Source organism: Microtus pennsylvanicus, chromosome 2 (assembly GCF_037038515.1).
Source record: "Microtus pennsylvanicus isolate mMicPen1 chromosome 2, mMicPen1.hap1, whole genome shotgun sequence".
In the NCBI taxonomy this organism is placed as follows: domain Eukaryota; kingdom Metazoa; phylum Chordata; class Mammalia; order Rodentia; family Cricetidae; genus Microtus; species Microtus pennsylvanicus.
Window position 1 is genome coordinate 137,305,850 of NC_134580.1, and position 27,889 is coordinate 137,333,738.

At 44.1% G+C, this 27,889-nt stretch overlaps 1 protein-coding gene across 13 annotated transcripts in view; it reads right to left on the minus strand.

Moving 5' to 3' along the window:
- The window catches only part of Ptprt (protein tyrosine phosphatase receptor type T), a 1,058,455-nt gene that overhangs the window by 689,283 nt on the left and 341,283 nt on the right, over positions 1 to 27,889 (minus strand). For all 13 annotated transcript variants that reach the window (XM_075962946.1, XM_075962941.1, XM_075962945.1 and 10 more), the window contains exons 3-4: positions 19,992 to 20,263; positions 9,408 to 9,489 (exon numbers count right to left, since the gene is read on the minus strand). In XM_075962946.1, coding sequence (XP_075819061.1) covers positions 9,408 to 9,489; positions 19,992 to 20,263 — 354 coding nt within the window. The remainder of the gene's footprint in view (positions 1 to 9,407; positions 9,490 to 19,991; positions 20,264 to 27,889) is intronic.

The window sequence follows — 27,889 nt, forward strand, 5'->3', positions numbered from 1 at the left end:
AACAAAAATTATACTACACTGTCCTCCCATGCACCACCCAAATTTAGCCCTTCTGGCTCCGTTACTCCTTTTTAATCCTCCACAGTACTGCGGTCTATCTCCTCTCCCAGGAAAGCTCCCCTCCTCCCATGGCTCCTTATTAATTTCCTAATCTCTGTGGGTATTCCAGACAAAACACACTCATAATCTGACTCAAAGGTAGTATTTACAAAGGAGAGAAAATATGTGATGTTTGTTTTTCCGGAATTGGGTTATCTCACTCAGAATCATTGTTTCCAGCCTCATCCTTTTATCCAAGAATTTCCTAATTTCATTTTTAACAGCTTAATGTTTCACAAGTTCATTTTTCTCAAAGGTTTAATATTCCATTGTGCAAAATTGCCACATGTACAGTATCCATTTGTCAGTTGATGGATATGTAAGGCCCTTTCCATTTACTAGTTATTTTAAATAGGGCAGCAATGAGCATGAAGGAGCAACTCCCTCTATCCTCTATGCTGACATACAGAGTCTTTTGGGTATATTCTCAAGAGTGGTGTAGCTGGATCCTGTGGTAGATCTATTTCCATCTTCTGAGTTTGGATTTTCCTCCACATAGTGGTTGTTCCAGTTTGCATTCCCATCAGCGGAAAATAAGTGTTCCCCTTTCTGGTAGGGGAATTAAGTTAATTGATATTGGAAGATAGAGCAGAGCATCGGTAGGGTGCCATTTCCTAGGCAGGGGACCCTAAATTTTGTCACTGGAGAAATTGAGCTGAGAATAAATAAGTAAGCAAGCAAGAACGTGTGCATGCATTTCCTTCTATTCTTGACTGTGAATGTATCTGCTTCAAGCTCCTCTTGCTTTGTGTTCCCGACTATGATAGAGTGTAACCTGGTATTTTAAGCCAAATAAATTCTTTTCTCCTAAGTTGTTTTTTTTTTAAATCAGGTATTTTATCGTACAACAGAGATGAGACTAGAACAGTTACCAAAGTGACAGAGCTTCACAGAGAGAAACAAAGAATTCAGCCCCAGCTGAGCCCCAAACTCCATTTTGAACTAGTCCCTCTCTTGCCTTCTTGACCTTGAAATGGAAGACGGTGTCATTGGACAGGCCTCAGAGTGCAGAGAAAGGACCTTCAGGGTGGACTGTAATGACTTTCCTGGCTTGTTGTTTTGCTCCCAAATATTTTACAAGGGACCCTGTCCATGCTCCTTTCCCCTGTGGATGTTTTGACCTGTCTTGTCTACCAAAATGTGCCACTTCCTGTAAGAGTCTCCCCAAACCCAGGGACTTCAGTGTGATTGAGGACACTGGCTGTGAGAAAGTATGTACCATCTGCTCTGGTCTTTAAACCAGCTGACAAGAGTTCAGATACCCCCACATGCTACTGTCAGAGCCCTGTGGCTAAAGTGTCATGGGTGCAAGCCCCAGATGAGACCGCTTCTGCAGGTCGTCTCCATCTACCAATGTGACAAGTGTCATGCTGCTCTGGTTGCTTCCAATTGTTCTCCTTTGGCTCTCCTGAATAATTCTGGGGAGCGAATTTGGAACTCTCGGGGCTTCAGCTAGGAATGGTGAAATTACCTGGGCGCGAGTGAGAAGGAGACAAGGAACGCCAACAAATCCGCTTAGGAGTTTCAGTGTGCACAGGCCTGGAGATTGAGGTACAGCTTTTAAAGTCTGCCCCACACATGCGCACAGGGGCTTGGCGTGACTACGTCACACTGATGAGGTAGGTGACAGGTGACTCACACATGCGCGCAAGGGTTTAGCTGAGTCCTATGTGGATGTAACCACGCATGCGCGCCATTGGGTCACTCGGGGCCCAAAAAGAACCCGGAGGGTCTAACCACACGTGCCTGCCTTTAGAACCCGGAAGTGCAGCCTTCTCTATGGCTGAATAATTACAAATGGAACAAACCTTGTAGGTCTGTTTCTACTCCAGTTTCAAAAGGGAAGGGAGTGTCTAGGCTATATAGGCAGGGAGTGTCTAGGCTCCAAAATCTAGTCATCCTGTTGAGTTTTACAAAGGTCGCCTTCCTCTTCTCCTTTGGGTCATGGGGCAAGTGGTTAAGTTCCAGGAGACAGACACTTAGAGACAGTTCCCTTTTGCAGGTTTTTTGCAGGTTTCTGACTCCTCCCCCTTCTCCCTTCTCAGCCACAGAGTTCCATTCTTGTCTTTCATTATTTCATCTCCTCCCTCCCTTCCCAATTCAGAATGCAGATGTGGAATGTCCACGGGTGTTCACGGTCTCAGGAAACACGGATGATTCTGATTTACAGCAAGGACATCAAACCCAAACCCTCCCAGCAACCAGACCGCTCCGCAAATGAAGAAAGCGGCTCCACTGTAAATCAAAACTAACAAAAAAACACCGCCTTCTTGCTCCATTTTTCATCCTCCATTTTGGAGAGACATTTCCACAAAATAAAGAAAAAAAATGTTGCAAGCAGAGTGAGGACTGGTATTTAGTGCCAGTTCCGATGTTGGCAAATTGCTGCGAAATGGTGGATACGGAGGGGAACTTAAAGGACCTCATACCACATTGAAAGGGCTGCAGGGAGGGGGGTGGAGGTGGGAGTATTTTGTTCAGAGCTGTCAATCATCTGATTTCTCCAGAAGAATAAACAGTCTGCATTTTATGTGAAGTCCCTTCCCGTACAATCTTGAGTACGTTTGATGAAAACACCGTTCAGTCTTAGCCAAACTCATCAGTACTCTGGTCCCACCAATTTGTGGCCTCTCATAACTTGCTCTTCTGTTCAGTCACTTGGAACAATTCCTGATGGCCAGTGGTACCCTATCTGAGCCCCTAAATCCAGCAGTGAGTCTGCCCCCTCCACACACTGTGGGAACCACTAAACTGCAGGGACTTTCCTCAATGATCTTCTCATTGTGCAGTCTCCCCACAGTTCTCCTCCCTCTCATCTCTCCTCTGGATAAGCCCTGGATCACCCCTGACTCATGATCAGTATCTTTTGGGTAGGATCTTCCTTGCATTTGGTCTTCTTGGGGCTCCTGGCTTCTCTGACCCTCCCTTCACCCCCAACTCCAGGCTCCTCTCCAGCCACTCTTTCCATCATTACCTTCCCTCTGCCTCCGCACTTTGGGGGATGAAATGATTGTGCCAACGTCAACTCGCCAACCTTCAGTCAGACACAGGTATCCCTGGGTCCTCCAAGAAGCCATTTGCTAGGCTTGTAGCACCCCCCTGACTACTCACTGAGACTGAGTCCCCCTTAAAATGGGATCCAGCTGAACAGGGTTAAGAGGAAACCGACTGTGCATTTGGGGCAAAATGCCTTGATGCCGGTGACATTTAAACTCCTGCAGATGTCAGTGCAGCATCTGAAGACATATTATTGTGCCCTTTATCTCGCTCTTTAAACCTGACAATGCTCAGCAGGAGGCCACACAATTGAAGTGAAGGCTCCTACATACATTAGAAGCGTGTTGCAGTTGCTCTGTGGGCTGAGAGACATGGCCCCATGATAGGGGGAAAAATAGGTTCGAAAAAAAAAGAAATCTAAAAGTCAACTTGGGAGTTAGAAAGTTTGAAGCTGAGCGGAACAGTGTGCTGACATTCATCGAAGCTTTAACTGCGGTGGCCCTGCTAAGGGCTGGCACCAAGATCTAGCAGAGGATGATAGCCACAAAATAATTCTGAATCACAACAACAGCAAGTTAAATGGGCTCTAAAATATGGGTGAGACGCTCTCCATGGTAAAAGAAAATAATTTCTTTGGAGGATTATGCCTGACTTTTGGTCACTGTTTTGAAAGCTTTGAGGAAAACAGTTAAAGCCAGCTTCAATGGGAAAGAGGATAAGATTGCAAATCAGTCCTGATTCCTCTGTCCACAACTTTTAGAATAATTAATTGAATCCTTTATTGATAAACTATGGTCCTATGTCAATAGAAAAATGTTTTGAAGGACAGAAGCAGAGACTCATAAAAAATTGAAGACATAAGGAAATATTTTTTTTTCAGTATAGTTAAAATCTTGCAAACTTCTGAGTAAAATTAATTCTGAGGCTGAGGATTTGGGGAAAACACAGCAGTGCAGCCGGCTGCCCAGGAGGCGCAGAGGTGAGAAGACGTGGAATCCCATGAGCAGCTCCAAGGCCTGTGGGTACTACCTCAGACGTGGAAGGAATACTCAGAGATGTGGAAGCCACCATCTTTGGGGCATCTGTCTAATAAGATAGTTCCTTCCAGTCCCCGAATGCAGTACCTGCCTGGCCACTACTTTACCAAGGTCTGTGTTTCTCCATAGCGCCGCTATCTCCTGGAAACTCAAACACAGAATGTGTCTGTATCTAGTAATACTGCTTCATTAGAACGAATTAAGCCAAAATGAGGCTGATGGGTAGCCCCTGATCTAATCCAACTAGTGTAGTTTCAGGAAGAGGAGATCCAGACACACAAAAAGACACCAAGGACTTTTACACAGAGAGAAAAGACCACGAGAGGTTTCACTGCGGAAAAATTTGCCAGCCTAGGATAATGTCTCCGAAGTTAATTTTTCAACACCTTAACCTTGAATTCCTATCCACAAGGGCTCTTAGAAAATGTGGTGTGATCGCTTAAGCCACCTCGTCTCTGGCATGTCTGGACCACAATCTTTGCGAAGCAATAAACCATCTGTTACATGAAATATAATTGTGGCATTGGTGATTTTGCTTCTGTCTCACTCACTTTACTGGAGGCCTACCAGGACAGACAATGAATTTGTCTCCTGTAGCTCCACGATCCCAGAACAGTACCTGACGAGGAGGACAAGCTCAGTAATCACTTCCTGTGAGAGGAGCAGCTGACTGCCACTGCCATGCCTCAGTTCACCACTGTGTCTAGCCTAGCTCCAGAATGCTCTTCCTTATAGTTCCCCCATCCCCCCTATGGGACTTAAACCCATTCACTGGATAGCACCTTTCATGATTTAACTGAAAGAATTCCATCCCCAAATAAGCCCTCTGGCATTGCCTCCCCACACTTATGGCTAATATCCACCCACAATGACGCCTGAGGCCCTGAATGGTGAGGTCCCAGGTCACCTGCCCAAGGTTCACCTGGGACATAGTTTGCTGTGCCCCACCTACCAGGACACACATTCAGCATGGGGCTGTTACCCAGTGCAGGGATTCTGCTCTTCATGTTCCAACACCTTAGAAGCCCCCTTCCCAGATTTTCAGAAAGCAAACTCCTTTCCATGATTAGAGTCCCAGCTCTGGTCACATCTTTGAAGCCACATCCCATGACCACACTACTTAAGGAGTCCTGCAGGTCCCACTTCCCATATTATCCTATTCACAACACTTTCCCGTAACCCAAATTATCCATTGCTGATCTAGTATTAGATACTCAACTTCTTTTTCCTTCTCGCCCTCTGCTTGTTAAACACAAGCACAGGTGCCAACGCTTTCTTACTTAACTATCTGCTACGCCCAGAAAAGCTCAAGAAAACACACTGCTCACAATCAATAAGTTACTTGCTGAAATGAAGAAAGTGTAAAATCCTGGGCTATCAGTGACTGATCGTGGGTGTACCTTAGGGGACTCCACACCCTGGCAGTGTTTGCACATCTCCTTAGTGTGACTTTCTCCAGCTCCAGCTACTCTTTCATGGGTCTCTCATTGTATTTTCTGGCAAAGATGTGCTTAAGCCTCCTGAGCGCTGGGCTTGAACACTGCCACAATATGCCATGTGGAAATAAAGCCAAGGTCATGTCTTCTAGAGTTATAGCCCATGGTCCATTTGCTGGGTAACCGACTCTCAGCAATTCTATAACTGTGTGATCCACACTTCTCAGCAGGAGGAGGATGGGGTTATTAGGAGAATCTTAAATTCCCAGACATCCTAGTGAAAATAGGGAAGGCTCCCAATGATCCTTATGGTTTTGTAGGTAGAAAGCCATCCAAATGCGCTCCAGGGGTTCTCTCCTCCAGCGATACAACGAAGAGAAAGGAGTGCCTGCTGGTGATGGACAGGACTTGGAGATAAGACAGAGAGGTTGGTCAAGAGATGAGCATCAAGATATTATGGTGAAAGGGAGGTTTTCAACAGGAGCATGGAGCACTAGGATCCCAGGTCAGTCCAGCATGCTGTATTCTGCTGGAGAAAACCAAGGGTCACCAAGAAAGACCAAGTCCAGGCATAAAAACAACGAGCTTGGGCAGCAATGGTGGGTGTGCTCTATGGCAATAGACACGTGCAGGATGTAAGGAAGATAAAAGGTTTATGGGGGAGACTGTGCAACACTGAAGGATGCATAGGGTTGAGTGTGTAGTTAAATGGATGTCAGAAGAACAGGGGCTCCTGACACCACTGTCCAGCCTTAGAATACAGATCATTCCCTAGTGGGCATCTGACATTGATGAGACTCATGAGGATCAAGGGAGGGAGACAGTCAGGACAGGCAAGGGGAACCCATATGTATGTCTTCCATTGAAACCCTGCATTGCTGGGGATTTTGGATCCTCTTCACATGATTGTGACTTCCACAGAGATATTTCACAAGCATGAGTCAGTGGACAGAGCCACCTAAGACACTCTGAACGACTTGAGACATAACCCAGATGAGAGCAAGAACAACAGGGAACCAAGTCTACCTTGTGTTTCTGAGTGGCTGGTTTATCGCTGAGAGAGAGCATCTCTTACATAGACATCAGACCCAGTTCCCCCAAATATTGTCTGGAACTTGAAACTGGCCATAAATTTTTTTCCAGAGAAGGTGCTTTAAGCTAACGAGTCAGACCATGATGGTCTTCTCCCCAGCAGTGGGAAGGAAATGATAATAGAAGATCTGACAAACGGATGGCAACAGAAGCAGAAAGATCCATTTCAATGACAGGAACACAGTGGGGCTGATGTGAGACTCATGCCCAGGTGTGTGTGTGTGTGTGTGTGTGTGTGTGTCGGGGAGTAGTCATGTGTGGCTATTAAAAGGTACATAGAGAAGTATTCAGGATGCCTCTTGAGGTGGTGGTAAGCTGCTCCATTACTCATAGCCTAACTGTTTGGCATGAATGATTTGTCTTCCCAACTCACACCAAAGTTGAGTCCCCAAAGTCAAGTGACACCAAGAGGGTATCTGACAGTGACAGTTAGAATGGGCTGTTTCAGAATTAGGTAAGGTGTGGACAAGTTCTTCACAGTGGAGCATGAAGAATTCAATCCTGGTGTTAGAAAACGTAGACATAGCTTTGACATCCATGTGTGTCCTCCCTCTGTGTTTCCATATGATGTTCTGCTCGGCCCTCAGACTCTACAAGCTGGAACGCTATCACCAGGCCCAAGCCTATGCCAATGTTATGCCCTTGAACTTCCAAAAACTGTGAGCTAATAAACCTCTTTTCTTTACAAAGCGAGTTTGCTTGTTCTAAGACTACTATTAATAATAGTAAGTGCCTGAATCAAAAAAAATATTGAGAATTCTCAAATAAATAACTTAATGATGCCCAAATAGTAGATGGAAAGAGATAATCAAAATCAGGACTGAAATTAATGGAGTAGAAAAACTACTATAAATAATCAATAGAACAATGAGATGGTTCTTGGAAATGATCAATAAGACTGGCAAGTTTGTAGACAAGTTTACTAAAACAGACACAAAAAAAGACACAAATTAGTAAAATTAGAAATGATTCGGGAAACACTAGAACAAATACCAATGAAATTCAGAAAATAATAATAACATGTTTTTAAAGCCCCCACTATACTAAATTTAAAAAAATCTAAAGGAAATGCAAAAATCTAGATGCAGACAACATACCAAAATTATATCAATACGACATGAAAAATGTTAAACAGGTCCCTAACCAGCAACAAGATTGAAATAGTAATTACAAGTCTCCCAACTGAAAATAAGGCCAGCACTGGATGAGTTCACTGCAGAATTCTACAAAACCTTCAAAAAGGAACAACTCAGCTTTATATGGGATGTCTATGTCAGTCTGCCTCCCAGAATCAGGAAACACAGCAGAAGAGGAGCCTGGAGGAATGGAAGAGCGAGAAGATAAGGGGTGGGCGGGAGCTGCTGTCCTTTGGGCATGGCATGGCTGTTGTACAAGTGAATTCATACTCTCCGTGGTTTCATACATATGGCCTGCATAAAATCTATTCAGCTAAAAACTCTAGCAAGAGTAGAGTAAGGGCTCCCTAGAACCTCCACTCCTAAATGAGGAACTATTGGCAGCTGATGGCTGTAATGTGTCATGGGAACAGGAAGTTTCTCTTTTCTCTAGGTGTGTGATCACTGGCAGTTCCCCATACCCCAAGGATGAACTCAACAACCACATATATACGGAAAGCTTTAATTGGGCTCTGTGGGTTTTTAAATAATTGATTAATTAATTAATAAGCGCATGCACGTGCACGAGGGGGGCAAGCATTTGAAGCTGAAAGAAAGACGTAATGTGGGATCCTGGGGGGAACTAATACATAAATATAATCAAGATATATAATCAAGATACATTACATTACATGAATGAGATTGTCAAAGAAAAAACTAAGATCTTTTTAAATGTCAGTCTGCCATGGGTATTTCATCCTACTAAAATCTATTTAACTCAATGTCTTATGGTCACATGGGAGAGTTGAGGAACCCCTAGGGGTCACCTAGAACTAAAAATCTGCCAAGAAACTGATAGGAATATAAAACACAGTTCTTCCAAATTGAGGACCTGGCATCCCAGCCACCTCTGGCAGTGGCTTCCATGATCCCTTAAGTATCCCCAGACTACAGTCTTCCAACCTATGAGGTATTATATCAGCACAATTGCCTGCACCCAGGACTTGGCTGCACAGGAGCTGTGTGGTTCCTACTGAGGCACATTCAAGTGTCTTTGACTAAATGCGACAAAGAGGGAAACTTCAAGGAGGAGAGGCATGCCACTGAGGACTTGACACTGTCCCATGAGTCCGAACCATGGTAATCTTGCCCTAGACCTACACAGTGCTGATAAGTGTATTTAAAGTTATTTGTAAAGAATTAATAGCTCTGGGGTCCTTTTCTTTGTGGGTGAAGAGTATGCTAATTTGTTTCATGTTTAATGTTGTTCGTTTTTTTTTTTAAAGACAATTGCAGAAGATTCTATCCAAAGGCCTCTAATTCTTCCACTTCAGTAGTCTGAATCCCACTAATAAACAATCAGGACTTTAGACTCTCTTACTAATGGAGAGAGATTCAGACAAATTGTTTTTGCCAGTCTCTGCAAATTCCTGGAGGTGCTGCCTCTTGAACCGGCCAGCAAAATTATGGATTTCTTCAGGACTGATTGCATTGGGTGTGTAAGCAGTTCTGAAAGATTAAAAGAGAGCAAGGGAGATGACTGTGAGCTGAATGAATAGGGGCACTGCATCCTTGCGACTACCCAGTCTGGCACGGAGAAAGGATGTGTTAGGAGAAATGGAGAGACTTACTGCATGGATGAGCAAGGACCCGGACCTCGTCCACAGCGATGTAACCAGGATGACCCTTCAAAGAGACGGATTCAAATATCACCTGCAATACACAGGGCTGACATCAGTTTCACAGAAGCAGTTGTCCATATCCACCTGAAGAAGCCACACAGCCCCCAGTCCCTTTCTGTGTCCGTTTTCCCTCAGAACCAGTCACCAATGCCTCACAGTAGGAAAGCACACCAGAGCTCAAGCATTCAGTCTGAGGGTTCACAGAGACAGGATCTTGTTCCCCTCTGTCTGAGGATTTGGTAGAGATAAAATGTCTCTCTAGCTTACGTCTCTGATCTTTCAGCATTTACCCCGATACCTGACTCTGGGTTTTTATTATTAAGACCAATTAGAAATAGTGTGACATCCTGCCAGTTGACTTGGGTTTCCAAACAAGACAAAAAATCTACACTCTGGTGACCAGCAATAGAAGTCAGCCATGTAGGACATTTTCAATGGATTTCAGAGATAACATAAGATCCTGGGTCCCCATCAGTACCTCTCTCATTGCGACTCCGAATGAATTACAGAAGGAACAAATAGCCCAATTTCCTTACTGTCTTAGAAAACAGTATAAGCCAAGGAGAGTTGATCCTGATGGGACTCTATAGTCACCTTGAATTTCCTAAGTGTGTGTGTTTGCATGTGTGCTCTGTTGTCATTCTTTTAGGTGCCACCCATCTTGGTTTATGAGATAGGGTCTCTCACTTGGCGTAGAATTCTCCAGTTAAGCTAGATTGTCTGCGCTTGTCCAGCCCTGGGACTATAAGACTGTGTCACTAAAAGCCTGCCTCCTTTGTACAGGGGTGATAGAGTTCAAACTCGAGTCCTTGTGTTTACATAACAAGCACTTTGCTGGCTAAGCCATTTCCTAAGGCTTCCCGGATGTCTTCATCACACCTCTTAGAGACTAGTAGCAATCTATCCAGGAGTGGAAGGAAGCAAGAACTTTTCTCTTCTCTACTCAGAGCCCTACCAAAACTTTTTACTTCCACAAGGATGTTATAGTTCGGCTTCCCTTGTCTTCCCACCCTCTTAACTGAGGAGGAATGAGTCCTCCTGTGAATCCCATGGCCAGGACCTTTTACAGTACTAATTCACACTCCCCCATCTACATCAGCTACATTCCCGAACTTGGACGTGACACCTTGCAATCCTCTGTTAGATTCTAACCCACAATCCTCTCCTAGCTCACAATTCTTTCCTCTGTTCATTAGACCCATACAGTACCTGCATCTGTACTTCCCTGGAGTCTGTGTATTCACCTAGACCTTCTGACCTTCTCCTTAAGCCCAGGCTCCTTCCTCCACGGTGGCTAATCACCATTGTGATTCTCCCTATAAAACTAGTTCCTTTGCACCTCCTTTTGAACCCTGTCAAGTCGATTGTGGACCATCCCTCTCCAGCCACAAGCCCTACCCTGTGTTCTCCTTCTATCTTCCACTCACCCAATACAAGAAGGCACTAAAGCTTCAAGATATGGGAGGGGCTGACTTCTCCCTTTTTAACCCAAACCTACCCTTCTTCCACACCAATCACAATCTCTGCAAGTAAGTCAATACCCTTGAACCTCGCTGATTCCTGCTGAAGTTTCCAGAATCTTGGCTCTTCTTGACTTTCCTTTGCTACTCTGCATTTCTAGGCTCTCCCTTTTTCCCCTCTGACCTTAACATATATAAATGGTATCAGCTTTTCCTAGTACTTACTAAAAAACAACCTCTTTGTAGGAAGCTCTTCTCTGTGGTCAACTGTATTTCAACCACAATCCTTAGTAGTTTAATAAAGCCATTCATATCACTTCCTTACTTCCTCCACAAAATGTTAAGTATAAAAATCCCAATCAGTAGCCAGGTGGTGGCGGCGTACACCTTTAATCCCAGCACTCGGGAGGCAGAGGCAGACAGATCTCTATGACTTTGAGGCCAGTCTAGGCTACAGTGCAACTTCCGGCACAGGCACCAAAGCTATACAGAGAAACCCTGCCTATAAAAAAACTAAATCCCAATCAGTCACAAATATCTCTCTCAAGACTGTTTTTATGACAGACACTAGTATTCTAATTATAACTCTGATAAAAATTCTCCAAATCTCTCTTCTATTTTCAGGAGGAAGATGGTGGGGCTGGAGGAATGGCTCAGCAGTTAAGAACATGGGTAGTTCTTCCAGAGACCCTGAATTCAATTCCCAGGAACCATATTGTGGCTAACAATCTTCTATAACTGTAGTCTCATGGGACCTGATGCCCTCTTCTGGAATATATAGACAAAAAAATCTGTATACATAAATAAAATATTCCATAAAAAAGAAGAAAGAGTTCTGTGTTTTGAGCCCCAGTGTCTGTACAATATTGATCCCGTTAGATAACTTTTCAGGTGGAGAGAATTAATATCCTATTGACAATGGTGCACACATGGCGTTCTCAATAAATTCTACTATAATTATTATTACTTCTTAAACACACTTCAGAAATTGCCAGTATCCACAGCTTCTCTATTTCCATCTCTGCTTAGGCTCAGAGGATATTTCGTATTTGATTTTTCTCATATCTACGAGACCATCCTGCCATGAGTTTATAGGCATTCCTTCTTCTCCATCCCTTTGGAGATTGTGTTGCCTCTACTCATCATCTGTCTGCGTCCTATGATCCATCTAATAAAAGATATGGAAAAACAGAGGCATATTTGAGAAATTCTACTATGGTAGAATCAAAGAGAAACTGAAGATAAGGGATGAGGTTGAAGTAGAAGCCCATATAGGTGCCTAGGACTCCAGCTAGGATTAGTGTATTCAGTCACTGCCAATTCATTGGTGACACCAAGCCCAGCTCTGTGTCCTATGTCTTTCCTCAGAGTATCAATCAGCATCATCTAACCAGCTCATGGTCCTGAATTATTATACATATCATGACGTTTCCTCATACGCAATCTATAGGTAACAGTTCTGAGCCTATTTTCCCTCAGTGTTCTACCTTACACCCAATGGGCCATCCCTCCTAAATTATAATGCTATTATCTCCCCACTAATCATAGCTAGTGTCCTGGGCACCTATATGGGCTTCTCCTTCAACTTCATCCCTTATCTTCAGTTTCTTTTTGATTCTACCTTAGTAGATTTTCTCAAATATGCCCCTGTTTTTCCATCACAACCATTTGTTTGTCGAAGCCAGTCAGGTATCAGTGCCAGTATTTAATTCAGCCTATAACTGTTTCTCATATCTACCACAGTGATGACCTACAAGATGAATCCCCTGTCCCATCATTACACTCAGCTCAAGCCTGTGGTTGGACAATAAAGTAGGTGCTGAGATCAATAGGAAATTTCCACAGGGAACCATGTTGTTCAGGCCAGTGGATTCAAAGGTTAGAGCTCTCAGTGGGCCCCAGAGCTCTAATGATTATACTAAGAGAGCAGGAAGATAAGGTGGCAATAGCTGTGAAGAGGTCGTTTCCTTGGTGCTAAGATCATCCGGGAAATCTGAGAGGTCTATGAAATGATGATGGGAGTGACCGACATACAACAACAACATAGTGGCTTCTGCATAATGGCCACCCTAGAAAAGTGTTTTCCAAAAAGTGTACAGTCCTTCAGAGAGAATTAACACATGGGATTATGCATGATCTGAAAAAAAAACATGCAGAGATAAAAATGATATTTTCTTTACCCTACAGAAGGGGAAAACTATAGCAATTGTTCTATAAAGAAATAGGTGTCAACTTGTGTATCTCTGTGTGAGGATGTGTGTGTGTGTATGTGTGTGCGACAGAGAGAGTTTAAGTGATTCAATGGAAAAACCAAAGTAAAGTCCACAGACAAAAAGAAAATAAAGAATATAAAGTATATTTCAAAAGAAATAGCAGAAAAGCATTCACACTGCGAAATAAAAAAATGACAAACCCAAGAAAAAATGTTTCTGTTTTGACAATAAATATAAATGGGTTAAAATAGAGGAAAACACCCAGACTGTCTAAATAATCAAAGTCTAATTGTATGCATAAGATAAACACCTAAGGCAGAATAACTCAGTAACCTTACAAATAACATGTGGAACAAAGACACAATAAGGAAAATACAAGCGAACAGAAAACAGTTGTTACAAAAAATAATGGGATTGTTTCAAAGTAGATTTTTAGCCAAACTGAAAAATATAACCACTAAGTAGACTAAATTGGCCATTAAAATTGTATTCAAAGTCCCTCAAGACAAGAGACTTAAAAGGAAAATAATGATGGGATCTAAAGATTTTGATCTATTTCTTGGTCAATCAAATAGATCAATCAATAGAAAAACCAATACGGCAACTATATATTTTTTTCCTAAATGTATTACTAAATATTTTGAGAAATCAAAATTTCTGTTCAAATGCTCATGGATTTATAAAGTAATCATAAGCTAAATTATAGTGTAACACTAATAAGCCTCCCAATGAATAAAATTTGTATAGGTTTGGTTTTATATGTTTTTGAAAGCAAATTTCCCAAAACTAGAAAATAATAACAACCCTAAAAATCAAGTTCTTAAATTATACAATGCATATTAATAACTAGGCTGTCAGAGTATGTTTCTTATGTTAACAAGAGTCTGAAAAAACTCAAAAGTCAAATGACAACCTGAGAACAAGACATGCCATATTTATGCCAGTTAAAAGAAGCATATCCTTGTTATTTGGGGAGTTCCAAAGAATTACTGGTAGCCAAGAAAAGAAATGATTAGTCTTCCTCCATGACCCTCCCCCAAAAATCTGGCAAGTAATTTCAGTAGGAAAATCACAAAAGATAAAATAGGAGTGAGTGCAAATCTCTTAAGTGTCATGGAAGATGTTCAGAGGTGTTCCAGAAGACCCCTGCTGGGTTGAGTGGCAGTGACTGCGCCACAGCTCTGCATTGGGATGAGAGGTGTCAATCACTGGCTAGGTCTTAGCCAGGGCCATTTTCTAAGGACAGGTACCACAAAGGAGAATGTCAATCTCCTGTAAAAGGAAAGGTCCATCTGGGAGCTGTGAACAGAAAAATGATGGCCAACTTTGGTCATGAAAACGAGAGAAGTGATGGAGGGAGACAGGAGTGGAGATCTGAGAATGCTCCAGAGGTGGATGTCTCCAAGGAGCAGGGAGGGAAGCGGTGCAGCTGGGTGGAATACTGCAGGAGGCCACATGCCCAGAAGGGCAGAGGACACTCAGAGAAGCAGGGACCCTGGATGAAAGACCATAGTGGAAGGCCTGGTCCCAGGATCTCAAGCTCTGTGAAGGACATCCCTCAGCCTCAAGGCTGCTGCAAGGACTCTGCTGTCAACTACAATTGTCTAGAGCCTAAAGCCCTGCTGGAGAGCAGCTGATGCAGATATGGAGAGGAGGCGTATGCAGGCCAGTTCAAACCTGCCTCTGTGCAGAGTCCAAGCCTGGAAGCAACTCCAAGGAGAGACTTAGAGAGGACTACACTAAACTAAAATAAATCGTAATGCATATGTTCGGGGAAGGATGTGAACATATCAGGTCACGGATTAAGAGACCAAAGATTTCTCTCTGATCTTCTGCAATCCTTCTGCGGAAAACACAGCAAAAGTTTCCAAGGGGTGCAAACATGTCTTGAAGGATAGGAGGAAAATATTGGCTCCTCAGGGTCCCTCTTAGAAAGAGTGCTCTATGGGAAGATGGCTTAGAGTACAATCAAGAGACATTCTTTCCTACTCCCTCAGAGGAACATTCCTGGCATAATAGAAAGAGCTAGAGTGTGGGCCAGGAGATAGGGTGGGAGTCAAAGGGTGAGAGGGAGGGTGCACAGGTGTGACAAACCCTCCTGAATTGTCACTGTCGATGCTAAACCTACAGTGCCAGGAGCCAGGTAGAGCCCGAGAAAGGGACTGAGCTCTGAGGAGACTTCCACCAGTCAGGTGAGTCCTTCATTTCAAGGGTCTATGGACACTGCTCAGGGCTGAATAAAAGGCCACTTTACTAAGGCAGGAAACAGAGAGAAGAGCAGGCAGGTGGCTGAAAAATTAGTAACAGTGTTATTTTTTCCCTAAATATTAGGGCAGAAAAGTTCAGAGCCACTAAAATATGAAAACGAATTGATATTACCTGGAAAGTTGCATAGACCAGAAGCACAAAAATTCAGTCATTAAACCAGCATTCCAGGGCAGGGAGACAGGGGTGGGGTGGAATGTGTGGCCAGCAAAGGGATTTTTCTCACCTGGGGCCCTGCTGAAGGCCCAGCCATCAAAAGTCCAATAACATGAAAGATGACATTTTTGTTTATTACAGAGCTAAAGTCAATTTTAGGGCTGTGAAATATGACTTTAATAAATGAATACACAAACCCATAAGGTCCAAAGCCCAGCAATGGTGAAATCTGAATTTGACTCCATCCACAGGATCTATCTGCAGGACTGGAGCCTGAAGTCTTTGCTCACATCTTTGAGTCTCTTGAGGGTCCCCTTTCTTCTTAGTCTACCCTGACCATGTGTATTTGAGCATTTGAATCTGGGCAGACACAGGAATTTAGGTGTCTGTGTGTGCTCAACTGTGCTAGTGGTCACGTGAGTGCCCAGAAATGGCTGAGTGTGCACAGGGGTAACATGTGCTTTTTCCAGCACTGCTCTCAACACATGAGTGATTTGTCCTCACACCTCAGAGCCAAGGGAATGTGAGGGTGATGAAAGCTGTTTGGAAGTCTCTGGGCAAGGCTACCGACTTAAGAAAAAGCCCAGAGGCCACAGAAGACAAGCCCACCCACTCAGTGCTGTTCTTCAGGGATGCTTCCTCCCTTCCCTCCTTTTCCCTCTATTTCTGTTCCTTCCTCCTTCCAATCACTTCAAACCTGACATGCCTCTCCATATATGATATACTTTACATTACAGAGAGACCACTTCTGGTACCCACCTGTTCCTCTTACATGTGAGACACTTGGAACCCTATATGACAGATGACGGGGCACAACCAACATCACATAGTTAGAGAACAGCAGGTTTCCAGAATAGATATAATGCTTCCTCAAAACAGAAGATGCAGAGCATGGAGCTAGAGAACTCAGTCAGAATTGTGGGAAATCTGATTTACTAATAATGTCTCCTATGCTAGAAGGCTAGAGCTGCTGCCAGCCAAAACAGGGAGCTTCTGTACAAATACATGGGATACAGAAATAGGCCTACTACAGGGCCAGGGAGATGGGAGCTCATCAAATATCCTTTCTTCCCCAATCTCCATCAAAAAGCAAGGCAAATGGACGGATGGTCCCTTTTCTGGGTCAACTGTCCTGTTTAGTATACTTCAAGCCATGACCCTCTCCTGTACCTACTCACAGTAGGCTCTAAAAAAGGTTGTCTGATTGAAGCCTAAGGCCTCAGTGGGAGTGTTTGTGAGTATGTGGAGATAGCAGATGTTCACACTCAGTGGTACACTAAGAACACTACAGACCAGATATTTCAATTGTGGCTGGAGATTTGTCGATGCTTTTCTATGTGCTGCTGAACTTCGTAATGCATCTCAGCCTCATTCACATCAGAGTACAGCAGACTAAGGCCCGGGAATCAAAACTCAGCCATCAGCCATTGTTACATGTAAAACTTTATTGGATCAGCTACATTTATTCATTTACATATTGTGAATGTCTGCTTTCATGGTGCAACAACAGAGTTAGGTAGTGATAACAGACACTTAAGGCCCACCAAACTAAAACATTTTCTATCTGGTGCACAAAAGGGATAAGCCAAAACCACTTGTGCCAACAAACATGCTCTAAATCTCTATAGACTGTGTAATTTAGCAATCCCAAATGGTCTCCATGATGCACAAGAATTCACCAAGATAAGGGGACTAAACCTTGGCTATCTCAGATAAATCAGGAAGCTGGGATACCACTCTCTAGGATATTACCTCTATGCTATGATGTTCACATGCTGAAGTCAGGTAAAGGTCAAACTTCCATAGCAGACAGTAGATTAAATAGTAATATACAGATTTCTTTCTGGCTCCCTAGAATCCTACTTGACTGGCTCTATTTCCTAAATAAAGATACCACAGAGTTTTCCCAAAGCCTGGACCATTTCACCTTCACCAAGGAGCATCTCACAAAACAACTAGTACAAGTTCTTCCTAAGATAGCAAAAAGAATTCCCCTCATCCATGAAACTGTGCCAGTACAAAACTGGGGGGTTGACATCCCAAGGGCGACTTAGATACCCAGCATGAGCTGAAACAACCTATGTCACATGAGTATTTTATAATGTAAATTAGTGATAAAAGCTAAGCTGCACTGGTCAGATATAATACACAGCCTTACTTTATGCCACACCTTGTGAAAATGCTTAAAATGTACAGTTCGGGTATCTGTGCACTTGACTCTGGTGCACAAGGAAGAGAGCCAATGCTGGGTGTGACTTACAAAGCACACAGTGAATGCAAATGTTATAACCTTGTGAATTGCAAATACTGTGAACTCTGAAACATAGCTGACACCGTGAAGCCAGAGCAAGGTTCGTGGACCTGGTACTACTTAAAAACCTCTTTGCAAGGGGAGAAAAGACAAAGAACTAAGGAGGCCAAAGGCACCTTTCTCAAGACATCTACAATAAAAAAAAAAGTTCCAGTGTTAATGATACACATGTTAAAACCATTATATTCTCTTTTTAGCCACTTTTCTTGATAAGACATTACTGCTCTCACAGAGGGAGTAGGTGCTTTACCTGATACAAAATGAGTACAGTCCACACTCATTACCAGACAGCCAGGCTCTGCCTGACTCACCTCTGAATTTCTAAAAGGCTATTTTGTGCTGCGCCTGTAACATAGCACTCAATAAATGGTAGGCACCATCACCATCATCACCATCATCATCATTATCATCATCATTATCACCATCCCCTCAGCATCACCATCGTGACCATCATCATTCTCTCCCCTCCAATCCTAGAGGAATTATAGGAAAGGCCTAACAGAGGACAATGCAGTCACTCTAAAAACAAATCACAAGCCACTGGAGATAAAATGGGAAACAGATGTGGCAAAAATCTAGGCTAAGTATTGAAGGTAATTGAGTATTAAATGCTGATTTTTAGTTGCCAAAGCAAAGAAGAAATAGGGCTGAAACTGCCTCATTCACATAAACAAGCCAGCTCAGGAGAGAACTCGGTTTCTGAACACCGACTGGATGAAAGAACTGCAAACTGGGTGTGAAACTCAGGGCCATCTAGGAAGCCCTGGCCACTCATCTGCCACCCCTGGGTCTATCTTCTGCTTCAGACACCAGAAATCATCTCCAAAACGCAGATTGGTGGCCCTTCCTTACTTGAGAACTTTCATCATTGGGAGTGGGGACTGAGAGGGTGTACAAGGGAGTTCGGGAGATGAAGGAAATGTTCTAAAAATGGATGATTGTGGTGAATACAGAACACAGTAGCTTTTACTTAGAAAAGGCGCTAGATTGCACACGTAAACATGTCAATTCCATGATATGGAAATTTTAACTAATGATGCTTTTTTAAGGAAAATTTGTCAATAATTTCGGCTAACACCTGTCTGGAGCTGTACCCCTGCAAACACTCTGGGGAGTCGTGTGGGTCTGTACCATTTCTCTTCATCCACAGTGAGATAAGCAGGGCAAGCAAGAATGGGCTTCCAAGCAGACGTAACAATCCGGCATCACAACGACATAGTTTAACGTGTCTTATAGAAGTATTGGTCGGCAATGAATTAGGAAAACATGGTCCTTCCTTCTCAACTGGAGGTTTGTGAAGCACTGCTCTAAGATGGGCTTCTTAGCCTGGCCTTCAAACCCCCATGACATATACATCTTCTATAAGAGACATCCCTGTATGTCTCTTCTGCAAGACATCCTTAAAGGACTTAGTTTCTGTTGGGCATGATTACATACATTTGAATTCCAGCACTTGGGAATCTAAGGCAAGAGGATTGATATAAGTTCAAAGGCAGCCAAAGATGTATTGTGAGTTCCAGGATATGCTGGACTATAGTATGAGACCCTGTCCCAAAATGGGGGTGGGTGGGAGGACAACCACCAAAAACAAACAATAGTAAGGAAACCAAAAAGAAAGAAAGAAAGAAAATGTAGTTTCCAGATTCCTCAAAATCTCTCACTCTCTCATGCTCTGTGTCCTGCATCATCCTCTTTCCCAGATATTTCAGATGTCTTCCCCTCTCTTTCCAATCTATCTGAATTCAACCTTCCAAATCGGGCCCAACTGTCTTCTCATCGTAGACACTACCCTATTGTCCCTTCAACCAAATAACCTGCACCTGACTAGCCAGCTTACCTCTCTGGACCTCAACCTTATCATGTGTGGAATCCAGTGGTTAGTTTACAAGAGGCTCCAGGGTCTGCATGTCCCCACATGAACCCTGCTATGCTGCCACTGCTTCATGACACATCGGTCCCCTCCTGATGACCTCCAGGGAGGCAGGGGCTATGCTGGGTTCCCTCTGCATCCCTAGAAATGGGTCTTCAGCAGGAGCTGAATGAGTAAACAAATCAGGTCCTTTCTAGATCTACCCACTCTAGGAAAGGCAAGGGGTATAAAGAAAGAGAGCAAGGTTAAGTGACGTACCTGGTAGAAATGAGGCCAGAAGGTGCTGATGGCAAGCTCTGCCTTCACCCAGCCCTCGGTGACAACCCCAGACACATTCCAGACAGGGTTCCCTTGGGGACCACCGTTCACCTTCACGTAGACATTCAAGGCTCCTGGGCTGGAGCGATCTCGGCTGGAGAAGTAGTAGTGGAAGTCAATGCAGTGGGTGTCATTCTCCTTCAGGGTCGGCAGAAGAAGGTGCGCTTTCTGGCCGGAAGCCCTTCCGGAGCTGTTCACCATCATGAAGGAGCCTAGAGACCCACAGTGGGCAGCAGACAGAGACAAAGAGAGAAAATGCCCTCTGAAAATGTGTCACATCCATACATGATACCTAATAGGGAGGCTGGAAATAAAGTCCCACTTCAGCGACAGGTTAGAGTGACTCTGAGAAAGCCACATCCCTTCTCAGAGTTCTGAGAAAGATTTCCATAACTGGGGCTAAAATCCCTCCTCATGGTGGCACTGGAAGAATGAGGAGATCAGGAGATCAATGGTCCTATGCAGGGAGCATTTCTACCTGGTAGATTGCTTATCTCTAAGTGCAGAACCTTAAAGGAGGAAAGGGATTAAAAGCCTCAGAAGGGAGTCAACCACAGTCCCTACAGGTAACATGGGATGGGAAATAACCTCACCTAAGACAGGGTTTGTCTCAGCTGAGGCAGAAACTCTGTAATATGGGAGGGTCCTGTATATGGACAGACTCCATCTGCACTCAGCATGGGAGACTCCATATTAAAGGAGACTATATACAAATAGAGCATATCTGTGGAAGAAATATAGCCCTCCCGAAAGTATGAGAACCAACTCTAAGATGATCAAGGAGGAATGCGAAGTGAGTAGCACTTGTAGACTCATACCAACTGTAGGTATCTATTGGTAGAACATATAACTCCTAATAACTATAACTGCCTCTAAGAATATCAAGGCTGTGCCATAGACCTGAGTGAGACTCTTTCCAGCTGCCATGACAAACTGAAATTGTCTCCTGTTCCATATCCCTCTCTGGATCCATGTCCTTTGGCACTGACTTTACAGTTCCCTCTGCGCAACCAGAGGCTATCTCTTGACACGGGGCTCCATTATGTGACTGGTTAATACAAGCCACACAGGTGTTAAAAGGTGCCATTCTAGACAGGCTTGTCTTCTGTCACTACTATTTTGGTGATAAGAAGCTGATGTCAAGATTAAGAATTAACATACACAGGAAGTCTACGAGTAAAGAGCCAAGCCCCACCACTTGAAAGCAAGGAGCACAGCCATGTGGCCAACATATCTAGCCCACATCCGTCAACCTGCAGTCGATGCATGGATCCATGAGGATAAGAATCAATGCCCACTGCTGTTTGCCACCGCCTTCCTCCTGAGTGTCCCTACAACACTGCTGTGACAGTGGCTAATTGATAAAGCTTCCCGAGAACAAGATGCAGATCCATCACAATGAAGAGGCACATCTCAGCTCGTTATGCAACAGATTTTTATAACGAGTGAAATTTGTGCAAAATGGAATCAACCGCCCAGGGACAAAGTGAGTCACTACAGGTGGCTCCTCAAAGGCTGCACCAACTGGGATATCAAAGGGCATGTCCCAACTGAGGAGGAAGGCTGAACTCTGCAACTTAAAAGTCTTATGATTCTCCGGAATAAAACGCACCATAAAACACAGTAGATAAACTCCACTAATGCTGGGATAAATGTTTTCTATTCTGAAATCCAGAATTGCTTTGAAACCTTATTGTGACCACTAAAATCTTCATTCTGAATGAAATCTTAAGACCCCTTATCCCCAGGCGAAATGAGCTGCTTCGGCAGCCATAACTCGCCTCGCTCGCCCTGATACCAGAAAGACTAAGGAGCTGCAAGGTAATAAGGCTGCACCATCCATATCTTGTTGGGGTTTTAGGCAGTACAGACCATTTGCACCTTGTCTCCTGGGTTCTGAACCAATTTACAAGTGGACACAGAAAGGAGATTATATTTAAAACCTCCATACAATCGTCCACAAAGCTGGATTAAAGAAAATATCAGTCTTGAAGATAAATTAGGCTTCAACCGCTCCTCACATTCAAGCATAAAAAAAAAAATAATCAGATGCCCTGAAATCATCCCTAACTCAATCCAGATTCCTAGGAGGGGAAAGCTATTCTTCAGGGAGATGACTGAGGGCAATAGAATAAGCTCATATTAAAATAAACAAACAAAAACTCAACAAGGAAGCCAAATAACAAGGACAGAGAAAACTGTGGTCAGATTTCAATAATCTACCAATCAGAAAACTTCCCCAGCTCCTGGGTTACTATCCAGCAGAAGAGGAACAAGAGTGGCCAGTAATGTAAAGAACCCTCCTTAATGACCTGGCAAAAACGGAGGCAAAGTAGAAAGATGTGTCCCTATTACAGATGATATCTGGTTATCAAAGACCCCCAATGAGCTAGCCAGGAATAAACCACTAAAGGGGGCCTGAGGCTTAGAGGTAAGACTGAGTCATCATCCATACCTGCCCTTGCTAGTCTGCATGCAGGCTCCTCACGGGTCTCCTTGTGCCACAAAGAGTGGTGGGTTCTCTTTGCCAGTGAGCAACCATGCATCTCCCAGGAGGAGAGGCAGCCCGAGAGGTGAAATATGCTGAACTCTCTCCATCCCAGGTCGCATGATGGCGTCTGGGTACACTCAGCTCCTGTCCCCCTGCCAATCTACCACTGCACATGTACCCGCCTCTTCTTACACTCCACAGCAGAGAAAACTAGGGAAAGTTCCTTCCAGAAGCTCATGTCCACATTTCTCTTCTTCCTAGCTTCAGTAGCTGAGCAAGCCTGCAGAGAACGTGGCATTTATCCTACTTAGTACAGCCTAACACAACTCTGGACACAGAAATACTGTTCAGTGGGGCTACAGAACTCTGTTCCAAAGAAGTCCGGGTATGGTGTGCACCTGGTCCATGCTTAATCCTTAACAACTGGCTCCCTCCCATGCTCACATCCATCCTTCATTATCTTCTCTTCCTAACAGATGGTCCTTCATTCACAGCCTCAGCATTCCAAGAGTTTGGAAGCCATGAGGATCTCAGACCCCTGCATGCCTCTGCAGCCTGCACCTACATTTCTATCAAGAGCCCCGGCGATGGTGCACACATACAGGAAAGTATGGGGGTGACTGGTCCCTTCTCTAATCCTAACCATACTGAATTCTCAGGATTTCGAGAATCCAGGAGATGGTAGAGCCCCAGTGAAAAAGCCAGAGTAGCCACGACTACACTGCAGGTCAACCACCTGTCAGGAGCCTCATTTTGGACACAAAGGGGTTCTTTAGAAGGAATACACTATAATTGGGTTACAAAGCCAATGAAATTTGAGGTTTATCTTTCCACAGCAGCATCATGATTTGGGCTCCTCAGGAAAACCACCCATTATCTCTCTCCAGCCCCTTTATTAAAGGAACTGAAAGCATAAAGCAAAGTTACAAGATGCTGCAAGTCAGGATGCCCATAAGAGAAGCAACCCTAGGTGGTTTGAATTAGAAGGAAAGGTGCAAAGGCACAGAGTCAGAAGCCACAACAGCCAGAGAAGCAGGAGTAGTGTCTTCTGGGACATGGGATAATGTCCTGGTGGCCCTCTCCAGGACAGGTCTTGCCACTCCCTCCGGAAAAGCAAGAAGCCATATCTCTGAGTCTTTTGAGACCAGGCCTGCCATTTCTAAGATTATTCAAGTGTTCTGCAGCGGCGCAGTGGGGCCCTCTTTGATCAACAGGTTGGCATAATTAATATCATCCCAAGGCTGTCGGTTTCCTAGAGATCAAAAATGAGGCAGTCATTATGCCAAGATCAGTCAAAAAAACAAGAAAGAGGAAGACTGTAAATACAGTCTTTTCCTTTGCTCTAAAAAAAAAGGAAAGTACCAATGTGATAAGGAACATAAAACAGCATTAGTTTCCTCATAGTTATTATACACAACACTGAAAATCGTGGAATTAAACCAGGAAGTACTCTCTGGCTGGCCATAAATTTTGTGTTTTCCCTCTCCGTGCATAATAATGCCTTGATAAGCGCCCTGTTACTGATGTGTCTGCCACACAGATACCCTTTTTGGAGGCCCCGCGCTTCTCAGAAGCAGATGGCGGCTATTGTGTTTACACATGAGCACCTCAGGATTGCATTTCCTCACATCGGCCGTAAAAAGAAAGTCCTAATTGAGTTTTTAATGGCTTTGCACGTTGTTCATTAAGATTACATGAGTGTGCTTGGGCGACTGGCAACCGAGGGCCTGCAGCTCTGAGAACAAGAACACGAGGGGTCCCTGAAGACAGGTGGGCTGCCAGCTTCGAGCGCCAGGACCTGTGAAGGGAGAAAGGATAGAGGCAGATGCCCAAGAGCTGCTGCAAGCCAAGCAGCTGGAGCAGCGCGGAAAGGGTGCTGGATCTTCACTAGACAACTAGCTTTCCTTCCGGGTCTTTTGTTCGTTAGAAATGCGACTCTGAGAAAGTCCTCAGCCCTCGGCGGCCTCATCTGTACAATGGGACATGCAAAGTGTCATGGAAGTTTGACATTCATTTCAGTGAATACTGAAGCATGAACACTCCTTGACGTGGTGAAGGTGGCTTTGACAGCAGATAGCAAGTCGCCGGTGACACTAACCCACAGAGTGACACTGAGAATGCCCTACACACCAGGAATTGGTTTAAAAACCATTTAGCAGAGCCATCTGGGGAAACACACCTGGAGCTGTATGCTGGAAGGAAGTCAGCAACTCAGAGTCACAGGCTTTGCTGTGTCATGTGACCTTGGACAAGCCACTTGCTTCACACTATGTGACTTTATAAAATCATGAGGTTGGACAGAAATCTCATCAACACCTCTTTTCCCTGGACCGTGTCAAGCAGGTCTCTTGAACTCTCTCAGCTTCTGTCTCCTCCTCTTTCAACACACCCATAAAAGCCATTTTGCACTGTATTCACAAGGATTGCCTGAAATGCTAAAAACCACGCTTCGGCAGGGCTGTGGCTTCTGAGGGCCTCAATCTTAGCTTCTTTCCTAGCTTTCCCACTGTCTCAGATCCATAGAGCAGGGAGGGCTTACCACACTGGAGATAAATTAGCAGGGAATCAGAGGCTATGGACAAGGCTTACTGTGCAATCATGAAGACTGGAGTCTGGATCCCCAGCTCCTGTGTGCCTGCCTGTAATCCCAGTGCTGGGAAGGTAGAGACATGAAAGCTTGTAGGCCAGTCAGTCTCGAGGCTCAGTGAGAGACTCTGCCTCAAAAAATAAAGTGCAGGATAATAGAAGAAGGTATGTAATGTTGACCTCTGGCTTTCCCATGTGCACACACACATACACACACATGAATGCACACAAACATATAAACCTTTAAAAAGAAGAAAAAGAAAACAGTAACTAGCCTATTGAGAAACAGAATAAAATACATTGCCCCACCCCTACCCTCTACAGCTGATCAGGCATCAATGTCTTGGGGAACCTGCTCCTTAACTTCTCAGATCACCCACCTTTCTCCTCGACCACAGCCTAACAGGCCACCCAGCAAGCAGCATTCCTTCAGGATTTCTGCTTCAAATTCCTGGAACTCAGGACCGAGGGGTGCACCCACACACTGAGACAATGGGGATGTTCTATCAGGAACCCACCAAGGCCAGCTGGCCTGGGTCTGAAAAAGCCTGGGATAAAACCGGACTTGCTGAACATAGCGGACAATGAGGACTACTGAGAACTCAAGAACAATGGCAATGGGTTTTTGATCCTACTACACATACTGGCTTTGGGGGAGCCTAGGCAGTTTGGATGCTCACCTTACTAGACCTGGATGGAGGTGGGTGGTCCTTGGACTTCCCTCAGGTCAGGGAACCCTGATTGCTCTTCGAGCTGATGAGGGAGGGGGACTTGATCGGGGGAGGGGGAGGGAAATGGGAGGCGGTGGTGGGGAGGAGGCAGAAATCTTTAATAAATAAATAATTTTAAAAAACAAATTCCTGTTTGACTTCCTGTTTTGGCTTCCCTTGATGATGTGCTGTGACAGGAAGTATAGGCTAAATAAACCTGTTCTTCTCCAAATTCACTTCAGGCAATAGTACTTTAATCATAGTGCCAGAAAAGAAATTAGAACAACACCCAAGTATCCCTCATGCCCACGCTACCTAAGCCATCAGACTCTGCAAATCTCTCTCACCCTGTGTGGCGGTCACACATGCCCAGAGTGCAGTTACTCCTGTGCCGTGGTCCCTACACACAGCAACACACGAGTCTACTGTAGCTGTTTTGGACGAGGCTGATTTAAAAGTTCAAAGTGATGAGATTAAGCTGTCTGGTCACAAAACAATGGGGGGGGTGATGAGGAACAAAACAGTAAAAAGCACAATATTCTGTCAAGCTTGAAGACACATGGACAAGAGAACCACTTAATCTAACTAGCATTGCCATGAAAACTTCTCGCCATTAAGCTGATCAAAAACAAAACAGTAAACCAATAGCCACAGTCCCAAACATATCGTTCAGTATTACCCATGTTATCTGGGAAAGCAATCTAATTACCACGTGTCAAAAAAGGGTGGGGGGGGAGAAAGTGGCTTCTTTTTTAATATACCAGAAAATGGGGGATGGTGTTAATTACAGCTTAATGGATGCATAATATGCATTTAAAATAAGGAAAATAGATCCTGGAATTTCAAAGAAACTGCACATTGTGAATATTTTGTCAGTCAGTTTGTGCGAACAAGTCATAAGTATTTCTGTAATCATCCATTCAGACCAGCGAGCTGGGATTCATACATTTCATATGCAAATTCGTTAAGGCAGTTTCCTAAGAAACTGTTATCTGATAATCCACGTAGGTGTGGATAATGTTTAAAAATGGAGTGCATCTAGGTGATTGGATTTCGTGTGTGACAGGAGGGGTTCCCCACTCCCCATGCTCTGTGCCCTGACTCAAGCATACTCGGGCTCAGGATTCATAGGCACTTGGGCTTTTTGCCAAATTCCAAAAGGCTAAGATACCCTTACCACTCTCCCTCTGAGACAGGGTTAAGGAAGAAGGGAACAAACTAAAGAAAAGAGGGCAAAGGAAAAGTAGATGAGGAGAGGAAGAGGGCTGGGAGGGATGACAAGGAGCTATGAAGAGGTCTGAGTCAGGAAGAATAAGGCACGCAAAGGGTAGAACACAGATCCAGGGTTGGGAGAATAAGAGAAAGAGCTGTCACTGGTCAGAGCAAAGCATGAAGCACATATATAAAGCCTCTTAAGAAACTTACAACTTCCCCCTTCCAATACACACACACACACACACACACACACCCCTTCACAAAAACTAAAGCAGGAGTCACTGATGAGCCAGGAAATATGGCTAACTAGGCTGTTCTTTTGGGTTCCCTGTGAGGAAGAAAAGGTCAGTCTCCATTAACCTATTCTCTCTCTCTCTCTCTCTCTCTCTCTCTCTCTCTCTCTCTCTCTCTCTGTTTCTTCAATAATTCCTTTCTCTCCTCAGCAACTATATCAAACACATACTACCCAATCTTTTGGCATCCATGCAGTTCATCTAAAATCAGCCATATGAAGTACTTACTATAATCATCATTCTTAAACAAAAAAAAATGAAAACAGACACTGAGCAGTGAAACTTTCTCAAGGCCACACAGTTAACACCAAAGCTGAGATTCAAACCTAAGCAGCAGTCACTGTTATTATAGCTCCTAGTTCAGGCCACTCATGGGCATGTTAGACTCGGTGGCAAGGAGTGGACACAAACTCACTCCCTGGAGTAATCTGACCTTAGTCTGGGGAGCTGGCACAGGTAAGACAAGGGGGCAAAGAGTAGGAAGAACAAGTGACAATGTAGTCACCTGGCAAGCTGTTACCGCACAAAGAGAAAAGCAAGCAC